The following is an 18,682-nucleotide window of genomic DNA, read 5'->3' on the forward strand; positions in this document are numbered from 1 at the left end:
GAGGCAGAGCTTCAGGACACCATCCAAGGATAGAGAGCAGCTTTGTTCAGAAGACACTAGACATCCACCATATTCGGTGTTTACAACCTCAGACCTTTTCTGTACAGCTACAACCAGGGCAAAGAAGCCTATGGCTATCTGGCCTAGGAAACGCTGTCTAGCAACCAAAGAAGGGAAGCACGAGAGAGTCTTTCACTGAACCATTGTAAGTGTGTTTTTAAAGATCCTATTGTGAGACAATATCCATTCTTTTTAAATGAGGAAAAAACCTCGGCGTGAGAGAACGTGTTAGCTCAGCAAAGAGAGGAGCTGTAATGCTACAGATCCCTCCGCGCTGTGACTATTTAAAAGACGGGAAGATGGCAGCCAGGACACAGAATCTCTCATATTTATAACTCGTTCATGCTGTTTGCCAGGGCTTTGTAGCAGGAAGTAATTAACACGCCACTAAAATGCTGGTTACGAGGCATCCGCCCAGAGCAGGGCCCACGGAAGGGACAGAAGGGCCTGGTGTTGGAAGCCAGAAAGCAGATGAGATGGCAGCCTGGCACTCTGCTCCTCAGCCAGCGCGTCTCACGTCAGACTAGAAGGAAAACAGAAAGCAGGTTTAACGAATGAGAACAGGGAAAAGCAACAGGTGCCTCCAGCTGGAGGCACATCAGCCCCTTCCCTATCAGCGCTCTGCCCTAGTTCCATAAAGCAAGAGAAACACTCAGGCTATGTCTAGACTGCAAGCCTCTTTCGAAAGAGGCTTTTTCGAAAGCGTCTTTCGAAAAAGAGCGTCTAGATTGCAAGCAGTACTTTCGAAAAAGCAAGCCGCTTTTTCAAAAGAAAGCAGCGAGTGAGTCTGGATGCTCTCTTTCTAAAAAGCCCTGTTGGCATTCAAGAACGCCTTTTTTCAAAAGAGCACTTTCGAAAAAAGGCGTTCTTCCTAGTGAAATGAGGTTTACCGCCGTCGAAAGAAAAGCCGCGTTCTTTCGATTTAATTTCGAAAGAACGTGGCTGCAGTCTAGACGCAGGTGAAGTTTTTTCGAAAAAACCCCTGAGTCTGGACACAGCCTCAAACTAGTGCATGGGCCCAAACAAGAATTCACAGTCAGGTTCACCAGGCCAGCAATAGCCGGGTGTATCTCCAGCATGCTCAGCCTTGGCCGGGGAGCCAGGCCAGCAGCCTGAAGGGAGCCTTGACCTGCCCTGGTCCAAGACATCTTCAGCCCACTGCTTTAAAACTCTCTCAATTTCTGGTTAATTAAAGTCAATGTTTTCCTTTTCAAAACAAGCAAATGTGCTAGTCCTTGGAGACTATATCCAAACCAAGGTTCATGATCCAGCCACTGTTGTTTTACTATGTCTAAGATGCTATGGTCTGAATGCTTATAATTATTGCATGTGTCACTCATTGGACTCAAAAATGGCTGAAGAGCTTTTGTCAAAATTAAAATTAGTTTTTGGGCTGAAACAACTAGAGAAAATTTCAGCCCATGCCCTAAATTTGCTAGAAGATGAGCACATGAAGATTGAACACAAAGCATGGTAACTAACTACAGTGAGAATCAGTAGGTTCCCAGAATATTAGAGATGAACAGGCGCTTTAAGCTTTGAAAGTGTCTCAGAAAAAGCTACAAGGAAGAGCCAAGAAAACAGAATTGGGGGTTTTTTTATTTTAATTTTTGGCAAAGCTAAGACTCTAAAGAAAGCCAGTGGGAGCATAGACGCCTGGGAAACAGACCTTGGCTTGCCAGTCTTGCTAACAGGTGTGTAGGTTTAAAGAGGCACAAGCACAGGATGAGATCTCACCTACCTGTCAATTAAAGAATCTCTCATACTGGTGGCGATGGTACTTGGCTGAGCTTCGTTCAGTTTGAAGATGCTCTCGATAACAGAGAGCTCCGTGCTGGTTGTGTCCAGCCCACAGAAGGCACACCAATCGTTCACAACCATCCCCGCAGCAATGACCTCACTGCCACGATTCACTGTGCCAGCCTGGTAAGAACAGAGAGGAATCAACCCACCATCACCGTGACAGCAGCACAGACAGCCCATCAGTTAGACCTGATCGCCTCGCTAGTCCATCAGGGGAAAGCACCAGCCCAAACTCTCCAGCACAGTTGGGAATTTAAACCCCTGCCACCACACCGCTGAGGACAATTTAAGAGGCGAGAGACCATCTTGTTTGAAGATGTTATCTCCCTGCATGGTAAGAAACTGACAGGACAAATTTTTGGGCTCCATAAGCAAACCTACATGGGTAATACTGGTTCAGCTATTTGCATCTGCTCCACTGGACAATGTACGAGTTGGCTATTTAAAATTCTGTCTAAGGGACAGCAGTAACTGGGAGCAGAATCAGCTCCAAGGGACAGCACAGAGATCCTGGGGCAGATCACAGGGTGCCAGGTTAGGCCTCATGCTTCAGGCCATGATCTGCATTTGGCCCCACACAGTTGTGTAGCAAGAGCGGCATTTTGAAGGTTTGTAACATCTCAGGAGGACTGACAACTCCCAGCCAAGGCACCCCCCACCCACACACCAACCCTGGGTGCCTGTCCCAAAGTCCTCAGTTGAACAAAGTTCTCCCTGTGGTCTGTATGCACAGAACTGAGTTACCAGAGGGTACACGGAAATGGAAATTGCTGCTTCCCCACTCAAATACGCCTTGGTCTAGGTGGAAGTGTGTTAAGCTGGAATCCAGAAGGCAATGGTTTAAGTCATATTTCTACTGCCTGGTGTTAATAATTCTAACCCTTCCACAAACTCAAAGCAAGGCCTCACATCACTGAAAGGTCAAACTTATAATCATATTTAGTCTTGGAAAACGACAGCTGGAGGAATATCGTGAAGAGGATGTTGTGAAGGCCAAGACTATAACAAGGTACAATAAAGAACTAGACACATTCATGGAGGACAGGTTCATCAGTGTTTGTCAGAAGACAATAGGGAATGTATCACTTGACTACCTGCTCTGGAAGACAGGATATTGGGCCAGACCGACCTTTGGTCTGTCCCAGTATTGCTGTTCTTATGTTCTTACAGGGGACATGATAAGAAGTCAGTTGAGGGCTGTTATAAGAGAAGACTGATTAATTGTTTTCAATGGCCACAGAAGATAGGACAAGTAATCAGCTTACTTTGCAGCATGACAGATATAGAGTAGATGTTAGGAAAAGCTTTCTAGCTATATGGACGGTTAGCTTGGGGATAGACTTCCAAAGGAGATTGTGGAATTCCCACAACTGGAGATCTGCAAGGGTAGTCTAGGTATATTTGCTCCTATTGCCAGGTCCATAGTAGATATGGAAGGTCCGTAACTGCAGCTACGTAGACTAAGTAGCTGTAGTCAATGTACCTTAAGCTGAGGTTGGTGGTGTCCCCATAGCAGGAGGCTGACAAGAACAAACGCTCCCATCGGCTTCGCTTACTCCTTGCAACTGTGAGGGATATAGGTACTGGCTGGAGTTGCCCTCAGCGTTCAATTTTCAGGTCTATACTAGACCCACTAAATCAAACACAGAACGTTGATCTCCGTATAGATGTGCCCTAAGAATGCTAAAAATTAGATGTCAGGTCTCTAAAATTGCAGAGCAAAGTTTGCTTAGTCACACTTGCATCTCAAAGAATCTGCAAAATGGATTATATAGGCAGAAGTTGCCACACTTTTTCAGTAATACTAGTGTCCTACAAAATTCATGGCCATAAAAAATGCATTACAAATCCTGAAATCTGACTGTCTTCAGCATGGGAACACAGCAGTGCTCGTGTTGATATTAAATAACCTTAATTTCACTGCTTCAACTTTGTTTGCCAGAGACTTCAGCGCTGAAACACACAGCTGCATTTTAGAAACTGGGGAAGTAGGAGATTGTAGCAGCTGAAGCATTTGGTACCAGGAAGACTTGACAGGCTATTTTGGGGATAGGCACAGAGGGATGAGGTAAGGAATGTTACCGAGTGTCTTTTCACAGCAGGAACAGGGTACAGCTTCTTTTTACCTGGGCAGTGGTGAAACTGACAAGTCACAAGAATTAAACTCTACAGCTTGCATGCTAAGAACTACAAGGGGCAGAGAGCAGCTATTCGCAGGTGGAAGGCCACAACATGGAGGCTGCAAACGAGTACAACTGTGAAGATCCAAACCTTGGCAGCAGTTAGGAGAGTCTGGGTGGGAAGGGAGAGAGAAAGCACACATCTACAAAACCTTACCACAAGTGGGACTTGCAGCAGTGAGGAAAGCTCATCTTGGTCTTCAGTTGAAGTCTTTGGGTGCACAAGTCCTCCCTGGTTACTAAAAACGCAGTAACTTCCTACCAGAACCTGGTCTGCAACTGTCTGTCTGAAAACTTCTACTTTGAGCACATCTGCCAAAATCTCTTCGGTCTCCTGTAAATACATAAAATAAGAAGAGTTTGCCCTTGGCACGAATCCTACCTCAGAACTCAGAATATAATGCAAAAACTCCAAGTGAGCGGAGCTGGGAACAGAACTATGCTCTGGAGAAAACTTACAAAAGGTGACCTGCAAACACCTATTGTGATTTTTGAGAGCTCAGATTTTCACTTTGTGATTATATTAACTACACCTGCTGCTTGGGCCCATCAACAAGTTCTCCTCTTTGACCTGCCAGTCAGCTTCAACAGTCAACCATCTTCCTCTTCTTACCCACCCATCTATGACTTGGTCATCTTGGAAGTTCAAACTATGCTGGAAATACAATACACAATTTTAATGGTGAAAGGAATCAAGCCTTGGAAATATGTACCCAAGGTGTAGTGGCTTCTTAATCACCAACAAGTTTGAAATCAAGATTGGATATTTTTCTTAAAACCTTCTCTAGGAGTTATTTTGGGGAAGGTCTGCAAAAACAGACTATATGATCACAGGGGCTCCTTCTGGCCTTGAAATCTAGGCGTCTTCAATCATCATCATTATGTTAGGATTCTACATGGACCCACATCTTCACTTCAGACTGGTCATTTTCTATTCCATCTAAAACCTCACCGGTGCCTCAGAGCTCCTGGGAAGTGTCCAGCTGTCAACTTGAGCTCAATATGACTAAAATAGAGCTCTTCACTTTCAAAGAATCATAGAGCTGGAAGAGACCTCAAAAGGTCATCAAGTCCAGCCCCCTGCTCTAGGCAGGACCAATCCCAACTAAATCAACCCAGCCAGGGCTTTGTCAAGCCGAGACTTAAACACCTCTAGGGATGGAGACTCAACTACTTCCCTAGGTAACCCATCCCAGTGCTTCACCACTCTCCTAGTGAAATAGTTTTTCCTAATATCCAACCTGGACCTCTCCCACCACAACTTGAGACCATTGCTCCTTGTTCTGCCCTCTGTCACCACTGAGAACAGCCTCTCTCCATCCTCTTTGGAACCTCCTGTCATGATTATGAGGGTTAGCCAGCAGCCTGGGTATTAAGGGGTTAACTACACCTAGCCAGGTGGAGTGACCAATAAGAATGTAGGTGGGACTTTTCAAACTGGGACAAAGGAATTTGGGCTTTTTTCTTTTTTTCTCCCTTTTTGTCTCTCGGAGAGTTCTCTGCAGCTACAGAGAGGGACAAGCATGTCTCTCTCTCTCTCCAAGACATCATTCTTTTTCTGTAAGTAGGGTAAAGTTTAGGTAGTTTCATTAGGTTTTATTGTGTTATGGATTGGGTATGGGATCTGAGATCTGGCACTGCTTAAAAGATGTTTTGGCTTTTCTTTGTAACTAAGTTCTAGGCCCATGGAGTTTCTCCATGAGTATATTTTGTTACCTTCCTCTCCAGTCATTATACTTGCAACCAGAATATTGTTGTAATAATAAAAGTTCTTTCTTTTCTTTTATTAACCTGGCAGTGGTTAATGGTGTGCCCTGATTTTTGTTTTAGGGGGAAGATTTCCCAAATGATCTTTCCCCTGGTTTCTTTAGCAACATTTGGGTGGTGGCAGCGGAAGTTTTATTCCCAAGATCTAGGTTTTTAAGATCTTGGGGGAAGTTTTATACCAAAGCCTGGTAGATAAGGCTTTGGGGTACACTTGCTGGCCCCCACTTCTGCATTTATCATGCCAGAGTGGGGAAGGAGCCATGACACCTCCCTTCAGGAAGTTGAAGGCTGCTCTCAAATCCCCCCTCACTCTTCACTTCTGCAGACTAAACAGACCCAAGTCCCTCAGCCTCTCCTCATAAGTCATATGCTCCAGCCCCCTAATCATTTTGGTTGCCCTCCGCTGGACCCTCTGCAATGCGTCCACATCCTTTTTGTAGTGGGGGGCCCAGAACTGGACACAATACTCCAGATGCGGCCTCACCAAAGCCAAATAAAGGGGAATAATCACATCTCTGGATCTGCTGGCAATGCTCCTCTTAATGCAACCTAATATGCCATTAGCCTTCTTGGCTACAAGGGCACACTGTTGACTCATATCTAGCTTCTCATCCACTGTAACCCCCAGGTCTCTTTCTGCAGAACTGCTACTTAGCTAGTTAGTCCCCAGCCTGTACCAATGCTTGGGATTCTTCCGTCCCAAGTGCAGGACTCTGCACTTCTCCTTGTTGAACCTCATCAGATTTCTTGTGGCCCAATCCTCCAATTTGTCTAAGTCATTCTGGACCCTATCTCTGCCCTCAAGCATATCTACCTCTCCCCCCAGCTTAGTGTTGTCTGCAAACTTGCTGAGGGTTCAATCCATCCCCTCCTCCAGGTCATTAATAAAGATATTGAACAAAACCGGTGCTAGAACCGAACCTTGGGGCACTCCGCTAGAAACCGACCGCCATCCTGACATCGAGCCATTGATCACTAGCCGCTGGGCCCAGCCTTCTAGCCAGCTTTCTATCCATCTTACCGTCCATTTATCCAATCCACATTCCCTTAACTTGCTGGCAAGAATAGCGTGGGAGACCGTATCGAAAGCCTTGCTAAAGTTAAGGTCTATCACATCCACTGACTTTCCCACATCCACCGAGCCAGTTACCTCATCATAGAAGCTAATCAGATTGGCCAGGCACGACTTGCCCTGTGTGAATCCATGCTGACGATTCCTGATCAATGTCCCCTCTTCCAAGTGCCTCCAAATGCCTTTCATCACAAGTTCCCACCTTCCTGGTGGGTTACACTATCACCCCTGTTACAGAGGCCTGTCACTTGGGCATCATTTCCACGTAGGCCCTCCCTCTAGACTGAGGCACCCATATGTGTGCACGATGCCTCTTCCTCCTACAAAAGATCTAAGCCACCTTCTCCACTCACACTGCTCACGCCCTTGTGTCTCGCCATTCCCATTAGCCCCAGGATGCTGAACTAGACTGTAACTCTACAGGGCAGAGCCAGTCTTCATTCATAGGGCACGTGAGAAGGGTAGCGAGAGACTGAATGCAGGCCAGTCTAAGCTGAGCCCTGAGGCAGCCTTTCAACTCTGCCATTCCTTTGGGAGAAGAATGAAAGGCTGGGAAAGCGGGCGCCTATGCCACAAGGCACTATCAGCACGCAGCCTTGTGTTACGTGGCACGAAGAGAAACGTTCAAAGCAATCCCCAGTAACTATGAGCTCTCGCTCTAGGACAGGGTTCAATCTGAAGGTTTCCATTTACCCTGTCGAGGTCGGGATGGACGAGCGCTACGTAGTCATTGCACGTGGTGACATTGCCCAGTGCTGAGAGCCGCTCCTCCACCCTTTGGATTCGTACTGAGTCTGGCAGGCTGTTGCGGATGTGCTGAAGCTCCTGGTCTGTTGTACTGCTTGGGACTAGCAGCCCATGGCGGTTCCCTGCAAGAGAAGAGGAGCTGTTGTTTCACACCACATCAAAAGCATTCACCCACTGAGCCTGGCCACTTCCTAGCCCTCACACACGCTGCTCTCCTAGCGCCTCCTCCCACATACAGTCCTCAGCATGACTAAGGCACAGTTCCCACTAAAGACAAGCCAGCACCAGGGCTCAGGTTCAGAACAGAAACTGCCTGTCTGAGTACTGGGGGGATTAGAAAAGGGTTCATAAGGGAACAGAAGAGGAAATACTTTGAAAACAGTGATATGTTGGTGGTACCACACTTATTCACTATTGTCAACTACATCAAAGCCCATGAATGATACAAATATATAATATATGCAGAAGAGGTGCATAGCAGGGAACACTGAGCATGCTGAGGGTAAATTCTGATTTCTGAAACAACCTCCCACCCCATTTACAAGTTTCACACTATCAATATGGGCTTGAATAAAGATACAAACTGGTTAACGCACTATAAAGGCAATTTCCCCCATCTCTGATATTCACATTTACACATCAAATGCTATGTACGGGTCACATCCAGCCTTACTTAATTAGGTTCATTAAACACTGGTTCTAAAATTGACAGTAACCGCTTTTGCTGTTTATATATACTCTGGATTAGGGCTATAATAGTATAATCGATTAATCGATAAACAAAAGCTTATAGGTTAATGCTGTAGCTGACACTCGACCCACCCCGCCAGTTAATTTTTTAGCAGGCTGATCAGCAGCCCAGCTCAGTTCTGGCTCTCAGTGGTTCCAGGACCTACCCCCACGGTGGCTCTGCATTTAAATAGTATTAGGAACCAGGCGGGCAGGCAGCCCAGCTCAGTTCCAGTTTGCACCGGCTCCAGGAGCTGAGTCCCCACCCTGGCCAGGGGCTGTATCAGAGGCAGTAGCATGGGGCAGCAGGTCTGTATGGGGAGCTGGTTTTAAACTGGCTCCTCTCATGGACCAGCTCCCGCCTGATACAGAGGCACAGAGTGCCAGCCAGGGTGCTCCTCGGGAGTGGGGCAAGAGCGAACTGGCTGCCAGCCCTGCTCCCAGGGACTATAGAATAATCGACTAACCGATAAGAATTCGTGAGGTTAATCGACTATTCAATTAACTGATATTTAAAATCCCTGTCCACTCCAACTCATCTGATCAAGTGGGTTTTACCAATGATCTAATATATTTGTTAGTCTCTGAAGTGCCCCAGGACTGCCTGTTGTTTTTAGAGTTGCAGACTACCATGGCTAGCCCTCTGAGACAACCCCCATTACTGGGATTCCTTTGGAGCAGACCCTCCAGGAGAGGGACCAGTCACCTCCGAGTACCCAGCAAACCTGGGGCAACAAGCTCAAGTTGCTGTCTTGTGCCCAAGCAGTCCTAAAGGCAGTGACAAAGCACAGACTTTCTATGCACCCACTAGTACTCAATGCCAATGTTAAGGCCATGGCAAACCCCTACGTTCAGTTGCTAACAACTTTCAATCCCCTAGAAACACAAAGCAGCTCTACGAGACAGACTAATTGTCCATCTATCCCAGTATCCTGTCTTTCATTAGTGATGTTAAAGACTAGTCATTTTCCCCCTTCCCCTTGCTGCCTCTAGGAGATAGAGGAGGGGTACTTCAAAGTGGCAGCACCGCACACCTGTGGAGCACTGCCGTTTTGAAACCCCAAGGTGGCGTTTCAAAGAGGCAGCCGCTGCACAGCTTATCTGCAGGTCAGCTGTGCAGTGGCTGCCCCTTTAAAATGCCAGCAGGGGCTCCATGGCTTTTAAATGCACAAGAGCTCCCATTTCAAAGCAGGACTTCCCGCTGGCACCGTAGAGTTCCGCATTCCTCCTTTGAAATGTACAATGCAGAAGTGCCTATAGACTAGTCAATTAACCACATTTTAACATCCTTATGGCCAATGCCAGGTTCTTCAGAGGGAATGAACACAACAGACAATCCGTGGTAGGATCCTCTATCAAAAATAGCAGACAAGACTTGATTTTGTATATGTAACTTCGAAGAGATTTTATCAACTTGACTAGTGAATTTTAGGAAACATCCTGACATCTGAAGGGAAGGGTTGTGTGACAAGTATATTTTCCCTTCCCTGTTGCTGTGGAACTAGCAAATAGGGCAGGGAAATGCTGTCAAATCAAAAATCACTAATCTTTCAGTGCTCAGAATTTCTGGTGTCATGAGAGAAGGAAAACATTTTCAGACTGAAGTGGGCTTACAGTTAATGTCCCTTTAAAACACACCGTTTAGTACGAGTTCTAGCTAAATCCATGGTCACATGCAATAAGGAGTAGCTGCTGTGCTAAATTTGGGAGCAAGGGGGGAGGAAAAGACTATACAAGTGAGTGAGTGAGTGAGCTTGGTGCACAGATGGGGTTGCAGCCCAACAATAACAATGCACAGCTAAGCAGGCTGCTTGTAAACCTAAATTGCCCAGGGAGGTTGTGGAATCTCCATCTGTGGAGATATTTAAGAGCAGGTTAGATAAATGTCTAGCAGGGATGGTCTAGACAGTATTGGGTCCTGCCATGAGGGCAGGGGACTGGACTCAATGACCTCTCGAGGTCCCTTCCAGTCCTAGTGTTCTATGTTTCTATGAAATCACACGAAGACTGCACATTAGGGATGCAGATGAAAAAGTTAACCAGTCAAATAACAGAATAATATTCAGATAACCAAAGGCTAGTGCAGAGTGTAGGGATGTAAAATAACATTTAAAAAGTTAACTGGTTAGACGTTACGTTTCCTAGCTAACTGTGATCCTGGGGGGGGGGGGGGGGGGGGGGGGGGGGGGGGGGGGTCCTGGCTGTGGCACAGTGCAGCAGATCCCACCACATTGGACCAGCCACCCTCTTGCCACAGTCAAAGGGCTGCTCTAGCCTGGCCAGCCCCGCTGTAGACGACTGCTCTGGCCCATCTGCACTACATGCACAGTGGGATTCACCCTCTGAAGAGCAGAGCAATTTAAAGATCATCTACAAAGCATTTTCTTGACAAAACAGACCTCTGGGGCAGTGTTTCTCAGCCTTTTCTTTATAAAGTACCCCTTTGTTTTAAAAAAGAAAAAATTTTAAGTACCCCCAGTACCTACAGTTTTCAGACATACACAATTTTTTTTCTACCATTGCAACACATTTGTTTAAACAACTTAATCGTAGCCAGGCAGATGATGAAAATTTTGGGTGTAAAAAGTACAAAATAATAAAGCGCTGTAAAATTGAAAACAAAAATTCAGTTTTCTCCAAATTTCAGTTGTGCCGACGCACCTCCCAGACTGCTCTCGAGTACCCTGAGGTGCTACCACTGGTTGAGAAACACTGCTCTGGGGGATACATCTACACAGGGCTGCAGTTGGCCCAAGTCAGCTGATTCAAAATCCTCACAGGTTGCCAGAGCTCTTGCTCCGGGCGGAGCCCAATCACCTACACAGAAGAGTGCATTGTCGCAGGCCAGCTGTGGTTTTTCTCTTCCCTGTGGAGATAGACGCTTAATTGTTGGTGCTTCTTGATGAAGGAGAAAGTCCCCGAGAGGAATGATTTGAGGTCTGCTTTTCTAAGAAGCCCCAATTTCCCCCCTTTAATCAGAAGTGAAATTCGCTCTTCAGATCAGATGTCAGATTACTAACCATCTAACTGGTGTTCTCATATAGGCTCATTTCATTGATCTGATACAGCCAAATCTCTCAAAAGCTTCTCCAGAAGAACTTCTAAGGGACAAAACCTTCTGAATTCTCTCACGAGGATAGAATGTAAAAACAAGAGCTGTGTTACCTGGCTACAGGGAAGCAAGTGGAGCAAAGGAGGAAAGTTGCTTTTGCACGTCTTTCGGGTGGGCAATAATTTCTGGCTGGGGGACACTTCAGACATTTTTGAAATGGCCCTGGGCCACCCCAGAAGGGGCGGGGCCTCAGGCAGAAGGGTTAGGGTCAGGACACTTCCGTGCTTCCCCACCCACAGACCCTGACTGGTCTGGGGGTGGGGGAGTGCACAGTCTTTGCCCCTTCCCCCCGGCACAGCTGACAGTTCTCTCTAGGTGCCCCTGCTCATGGCAGCAGGAGGAGACTTTGCATGTCCCCGCCCTAGCTGGAGGTTGACTAAGTGCTGAGCCCCTTGCAGCATGGAAGACTTCAGTGCTCCCCTGAAGCCCTGATTAGCCTGGGGATGGAGGGAGCATGTGAAGTCTCCTCCCACCCTGCCCCCGTCCTGCAAGGAACATGCAGCACTTAGAAGCACCGTGCCCCTCACAGGGCAGGAGGAGACTTTGCGCGCTCCCCCCAGGCCATTCAGGAGCATATGGTGGCCCTTTCGCCCACCCCTGCTCCAATGGCTACATGCTGAAGCTGAACCATTAACGCCCACCAAGACAGGGTATTCCCTGCAGGTTTATAAGTACGAGAAACTTACACAAGAAACCCAACTCCTGAAAGCCACAAGTAGAAGCATGTGAAATACCTTGCCCCATGCTGCAGGAGTGGCTATGTGAGCTCCCCCATCATCACAACTGAAGCCAACTCTCCCCCCGCCCCAGCATATCCTTGAACTCCCACGCCCACTTCCACACACACCCCTGTCTGTACTCTCACATGGATAGAGTTTTGATTTTGGAAACAAGTCTTCCCAGTCCTACCCTCAGGCCTGGCTACCCTCAACAATCTCTACCGGGAGGTCAGAAGAGAAGTCCCTTTGGGGTCACAGAGCTATGTCTGAAGCCCTCCTACTAATCCCTATTGTCACAACCAGAACCTCAAACTTTCACCCGTATTCACTAGGGGACAGGTTTTAGAGAGATCCAGTTACAGACCCAGTCTGCCTTATACTGCAGAACCAGAGGCTAGAATCTTGTGAAATGACCCAATCCTCATTCAGAGCACGCCACAAAGGAGTCTGAAGGATCTGACTTACCCACACACATTCTCCCAATGATCCGACATCCCGCAATGGAAGCATGAACAACAGGGATGGTCTCAGACAGCTCTCCCTCAAAGACACTGCAAAAGACAGACAGGGGAATGATCCACCTATCGAGGAAGGGGAAGAGAATATTTGGATACAGAGTGGCTAACCTAGTGAGAAGGGCATTAAACTAGGTTCAGTGGGGACAGGTCACCAGTCCACAGGTGAATGAAACAAACGGAGATCTGGGAGCCAGTCAGACCAGAGGGAGGGTGGGCTGTAATAGAAAGGATAAAGAGAAGACAAGACAGAATGGGAGGGAGGGGGCAAAGTCAAAACAGTATCTTAGCTGTCTATATACAAATGCAAGAAGCATGGGGAATAAACAGGAAGAACTTAAAATGCTTGTAAATGAACACAACTATGACATAGTTGGTATCACAGAGACTTGGTGGTAGGTGTTGCCTTATATCGGGTTAGCAACCTATGGCTCATTAGGAAGCCAAATATGGGTCTTCTGGAACCCCAACTCAGTCTCCCACCTCACCCCACAGCAGGGAGCCAGCACTGGCACTACTGCAAGATAGCCTGCTTGCATAAGGCAAGATAGCCTTAGGGCCTGCTGCAAGATTGGAAAGCCAGTGCTGGCTTCCTACAGGCAGGGAACGGAAGAGAAAGCCCTGAGCCTCCCCACCGAATCCAGCGTGCAGGGAACAAGCGGGGAACACGTGCTGTCCTTTTCCTTCCCCCAGTATGCTGGGAACAAGTAAAACCAAAAATGGCTCTGCGCATTGCCCTCTTCCTTCCCCCAGGACACACACACAGTCACTTTAATTGTGCCAGCAAAGATAATGGAGCAAATAATTAAGGAATCCATCTGCAAACATCTGAAAGATAATAAGGTGATAGGTAACAGTCAGCATGGATTTGTAAAGAAATCACGTCAAACCCACCGGTAGATATGGTACCTCAACTTTAGTAAAGCATTTGATACAGTCTCACTTGACCTTCTTACCAATAAACTAAATAACCCTAGATGGGGCTACTCTAAGGTGGTGCATAACTAGTTGGATAACCATTCCCAGAGAGTAGTTATCAATGGCTGACAATCATGCTGGAAGGGCATAACAAGTGGAGTTCCACAGGGCTCAGTTTTGGGACTGGTTCTGTTCAATATCTTCATCAATGATTTAGATGATGAGACACAGCAGAGGTGGACAAACTACGGCCCAGGGGCTGGATGTGGCTCCCATCTTGCCTGGGTCCAGCCACCAAGGCTCAGCAGCAGAGTTTTCTCTAATCTGCATAGCAGCACAGCTTCACAGGTGATTAATCAGCCCCATCCAGTCAGTCAGCTCTGTGCAAGGAGCCCTGAGCCTCTGATTGGGCAGGGCTGGTTAATCACCTGTGAAACTGTGCTGCCCTGAAGCTTAGAGGCAACACTGCTCAGGGCTCCCCTTCTCTCCCCACCCCCAGCACTGGGGAGCCCATGCTGATGCTCCACTGTGGGATTGGAGCACACAAAATCTACTAGCATGGGCCCCAGGCTCTGGTGTGTAAGGGGAATGTGGGAAGTGCCTTTCTCCTTAAGTCAGAGGACACATCAGTGAGGGTCTGTTTGGGTCAGCGGCCCCAACCCAAAAAAGGTTCCCCACTCCTGGCATAGATAGTATTCTTATAAAGTATTCAGATGATACCAAGCTGGGAGGGGCTGCAACTGCTTTGGAGGATAGGGTCATAATTCAACATGATCTGGACAAACTGGAGAAATGGCCTGAGGTAAATAGGATGACATTCAATAAGAATAAATGCAAAGTGCTCCACTTTGGGAGAAACAATGATTTTCACATACACAAAATGGAAAATCTAGAAAGGAGTACTGCCGAAAGAGATCTAGGGATCATAGTGGATCACAGGCTAACAGTCAACAGTGTGACACAGATGCATAAAAAGCAAACATTCTGGGATGCATTAACAGGAGTGTTGTCAGCAAGATACGAGCAATAATTCTTCCACTCCACTAGATCAAGGTGGCGCTTGATTCTGCTGTGAGGGCAGAGGACTGGACTTGACCTCTTGAGGTCCCTTCCAGTTCTAGTATTCTATGATTCTATGCTGCAAAGCCAAGCGTGATATGCATAGAGAATCCCATTCAATCCAGAGGGACTCAGATCCAGAGGAAAACTAAGTCAATCCCCACACCTGAGGAGCTCTGATGATCCTGACCTGTTTCATAAAGGTGGGGATCTGCACTTTACAGACAGGAAGAGTGAGCGGAGAAAAAGGGCCCAGATTTACCCAAAGCCTGCCAACAGGTTAATGGCAGAATTGAAATAACTTTCTGATCCCCAATGCAATGTGCCCTATTCATAAGGCCCACATTGCGTCCCAACTAAAATGAATAATTTCCTAGTGAAAGGACTTCCAGTTCTTTGAATGTGTCAGTAACATAAGTGAATAAGGAACAGGCTTATTTTTTTGGACTTTCTAACAGCCTTTGACAAAGTCCCTCACAGGAAACTAGCAAGGCCGGGTCTACACTATAGCCTGGGGGTTGGCTTGAGGTAGACAAGTCCAGATATGTAAATACATAGTTATAGTTAATGTACTTCAAGCCAAGGGGCTGTCTCCACAGCAGAGAGTCGTGTACCGGCACTAATGGGGTGCCCTCAGCCTTTGATTTAGTGGGTCTTTACTAGACCCACTAAATTGAACCCTGGCATGAATCACCCTGTAAATGGAGTCATGGTCTTAGAAATCTAAGCACTTGAGGAATGAGTGGTGAAGTATAATCATGGGTTAGAAAGACAAGAACACCACTTCTAGGGCCTGAGGCCTGTCTTACCCATGATCTGCTGGATAGAGGGGAGAACACTGAGGTGGCACAAACTGTGGGCTACAGCCGTGTCTTCCAGCACAGCTTTGTAAGGAAAGTGTCAGGGGAGCCGAGTTAGTCTGTACAGGTGAAACGTAAACACCAGCCAACGGTCCGGCAGCAGGTTACAGACTCACAAACCACCTGGGTGGGATCGTGAGCTTTCGGGCACCGCCCACTTCTTTGGATGAGCAGACCCGTTACCTGAAGTGGGCGGTGCCCGAAAGCTCATGATCCCACCCAGGTGGTTTGTGAGTCTGTAATGTGCTGCCGGACTGTCTGGGCTACGTCTAGACTGGCATGATTTTGCGGAAATACTTTTAACAGAAAAGTTTTTCCATTAAAAGTATTTCCACAAAAGCCTGTCTAGATTGGCACGGATGCTTTTACGCAAAAGCATCCGTGTCCAGTCTAGATGCGGTTTTGCGCAAGAAAGCCCCCATTGCCATTTTAGCCATCGGGGCTTTTTTGCACAAAACAATTCCTCCCTGTCTACACTGGCCCTCTTGAGCAAGTATTCTCGCGCAAGAGGGCTTTTTCCCAAGCGGGAGCGTGAAAGTATTTGCGCAAGAAGCGCTGATGTTGCACATTACAAAGTCAGTGTCTTGCGCAAATTCACGTGGCCGGTGTAGACAGCCGGCAAGTTTTTGTGCAAAATCCGACCAGCCCAGACCCACCGGGCCGAGGCTGGGCACGGGGCGGGAGGGGGAGGGGCAGGGACCAGGCGCGGGGCGGGGCGGGCCCGGGGGGAGGATGGGCGGGGGGGCGGGGGGGAGGGGCAGGGACCAGGCGCGGGGCGGGCCCGGGGGGAGGATGGGCGGGGGGGGGCGGGGGGGAGGGGCAGGGACCAGGCGCGGGGCGGGGCGGGCCCGGGGGGAGGATGGGCGGGGGGGGCGGGAGGGGCAGGGACCAGGCGCGGGGGGGGGCGGGCCCGGGGGGAGGATGGGCGGGGGGGAGGGGCAGGGACCAGGCGCGGGGCGGGGCGGGCCCGGGGGGAGGATGGGCGGGGGGGGGCGGGGGGGAGGGGCAGGGAACAGGCGCGGGGCGGGGCGGGCCCGGGGGGAGGATGGGCGGGGGGGAGGGGCAGGGACCGGGGGCGGGGCGGGGCGCGCTGACCTGTAGAAGTTCTCCGAGCCGCCGACGGCCACGAGGCAGTAGCGGTTGGTGAGCTTGGCGAAGCAGCCGATCTCGTTGTTGTTCTCGAAGCTCGCGCGCACCGCCATGGCCGAGACACGCGGCGACCCCCCGCCGGCTGCAGCCCCGCTGCCACTTCCGCTTCCGCCGGAAGCGCGCGAGGCGACAGCGGCCCCGCCCTCCTCTCTATGGCCCACGGTGGGGCAGCGCGCCGGCCTGGTGCCGCGAGCCCGAGTTCACTTCCGGCCGGGATTAGCCCTCCGGCGGCCCTGGCCCCGTGCCAGGCAGGCTGGGGGCGGGGCCAGCGGGGGCTGGAGCACGTGACCTGCAGGAGGCCGAGGGGCGGGGCTGGTCCGCTCTGGAGCAGAGCGCGGGGGGAGCTGAGCGGCCTGCAGCTCCCGGCGGGGGAGGGGCTTCCGGGGGGAGGGGCTTTGGGTGGGAGATCGGGGAAAGCTGGTTCCGGGGGAAGCTGGGCTGGGTTCCCGGGGAGGGGGACGCGCTGGGCTGGGTTCCCGGGGGGGGGGGGAGGCGCTGGGCTGGGTTCCCGGGGGGGGGGGGAGGGGGACGCGCTGGGCTGGGTTCCCGGGGGGGGGGGGGAGGGGGACGCGCTGGGCTGGGTTCCCGGGGGGGGGGGGAGGGGGACGCGCTGGGCTGGGTTCCCGGGGGGGGGGAGGGGGACGCGCTGGGCTGGGTTCCCGGGGGGGGGGGAGGGGGACGCGCTGGGCTGGGTTCCCGGGGGGGGGGGGGGGGACGCGCTGGGCTGGGTTCCCGGGGGGGGGGGGAGGGGGACGCGCTGGGCTGGGTTCCGGGGGGGGGGGGGAGGGGGACGCGCTGGGCTGGGTTCCCGCGGGGGGGAGGGGGACGCGCTGGGCTGGGTTCCCGGGGGGGGGAGGGGGACGCGCTGGGCTGGGTTCCCGGGGGGGGGGGAGGGGGACGCGCTGGGCTGGGTTCCCGGGGGGGAGGGGGACGCGCTGGGCTGGGTTCCCGGGGGGGGGGCGCGCTGGGTGGGGGGGTCTCTCTCCTCAGGGGTGTTTAAGTCCGGGTTTGACAAGGCCCTGGCCGGGCTGATGCAGTCGGGTTGGTCCTGCCTTGGGCAGGGGGCGGGGCTGGAGGACTCCTGAGGCTCTGCCAGCCCTGGGATTCTAAATGGCTGGAGCTTGGCGGGCCATCGGTGCTGGGACGCGGGGCTCAGCACGTTGCTTGGCCGCAGCAGTGAGGGGAATGACGAACATAAAGCCAGGAGTGTGCTTCAGGGTGAAGCTAGAGTCAGGGTCAAAGGGACAAGCGGAAGGTCAGACCCCTAAGCCTCAGCTGAGCAGCAAACTGGGGTCTTAGGGAGCAGAAATGCTGAGGTTGCCACAGGGTTGGGAACAAGCCAGGCACAGGATTTGGTGTGAGGACTGGAGGCAGGCTGGATCAATAGCTGGGTCAGGTAGTGAAAGCAGGGTAAGTGCAGCTGTGTCCATGGCACACATGAGCAGCCTTCTGCAAGGCTGCTGGCTCCGCTGCCTAATAAGGAAGCACAGTCCTTTGGGTCCAGCTGAGCTTGCTAGGTAGCTTCATGACAGCCTCTGTGCCACAGGTTGGACATCCCAGCACTGGATTAATGGAATGTGCAGTGGGCTACTTGAATTCCGCTAATACAGCAGTATGAAACAGGATATGTGTGATAACTATGGGGGCATTGCAACATGAGAGATGCTGAAGAACTTGAATGCATATGGTGACATCCCAGGTATAATCTGGACAATTCTCTTCACTCACAACCTTGGTGCTGTTTTCTGCTTCACTATGCAACACCACACCTGGCCTGCGCTCTCAGCCTCTATCATCCAAAATCATTCCTAGCAGAATTAGATGAGCTCTTCTAGATAGCAATTCCTGACAAGAGTGATGCCTGGGAGAGCATAATTGGCCACAAGTCCCACCCCCAAAAGCTGTAGATGACAGGGGGCAGCAAGAGTAGGGACTATGTGTGGGGGGGAGGGCAGAGCCTGCAGGAGGGGTATGGCCCCCTTGCATTCCCCA

The 18,682-nt window shown here is 50.3% G+C and overlaps 1 protein-coding gene across 1 annotated transcript; it reads right to left on the reverse strand.

Annotated features, from left to right (window-relative positions):
* Nucleotides 1–372: 372 nt before the first annotated feature.
* On the reverse strand, nucleotides 373–16,822 carry EIF6 (eukaryotic translation initiation factor 6). Its single transcript, XM_075901456.2, has 6 exons — nucleotides 16,637–16,822; nucleotides 12,655–12,740; nucleotides 7,576–7,751; nucleotides 4,201–4,377; nucleotides 1,802–1,983; nucleotides 373–583 (listed from the first exon to the last, which is right to left on the reverse strand). Exons 1-6 carry the CDS (start codon nucleotides 16,741–16,743, stop codon nucleotides 574–576), a joined length of 738 nt encoding a protein of 245 aa, XP_075757571.1. The 5' UTR covers nucleotides 16,744–16,822; the 3' UTR covers nucleotides 373–573.
* Nucleotides 16,823–18,682: the final 1,860 nt, after the last annotated feature.

Source organism: Pelodiscus sinensis, chromosome 17, assembly GCF_052426305.1.
Source record: "Pelodiscus sinensis isolate ZL-2025 chromosome 17, ASM5242630v1, whole genome shotgun sequence".
Classification (NCBI taxonomy): domain Eukaryota; kingdom Metazoa; phylum Chordata; order Testudines; family Trionychidae; genus Pelodiscus; species Pelodiscus sinensis.

Bases quoted from the DNA above. Each gene is read 5' to 3' on its own strand.
- EIF6 (XM_075901456.2), bottom strand. From the start codon at position 16,743: ATGGCGGTGCGCGCGAGCTTCGAGAACAACAACGAGATCGGCTGCTTC. The intron at 12,741-16,636 runs GTCAGCGCGCCC...TGTCTTTTGCAG, and splicing joins GGCTCGGAGAACTTCTACAG to TGTCTTTGAGGGAGAGCTGT. The intron at 4,378-7,575 runs GTAAATGGAAAC...ATGTATTTACAG, and splicing joins TCCATCCCGACCTCGACAGG to GAGACCGAAGAGATTTTGGC.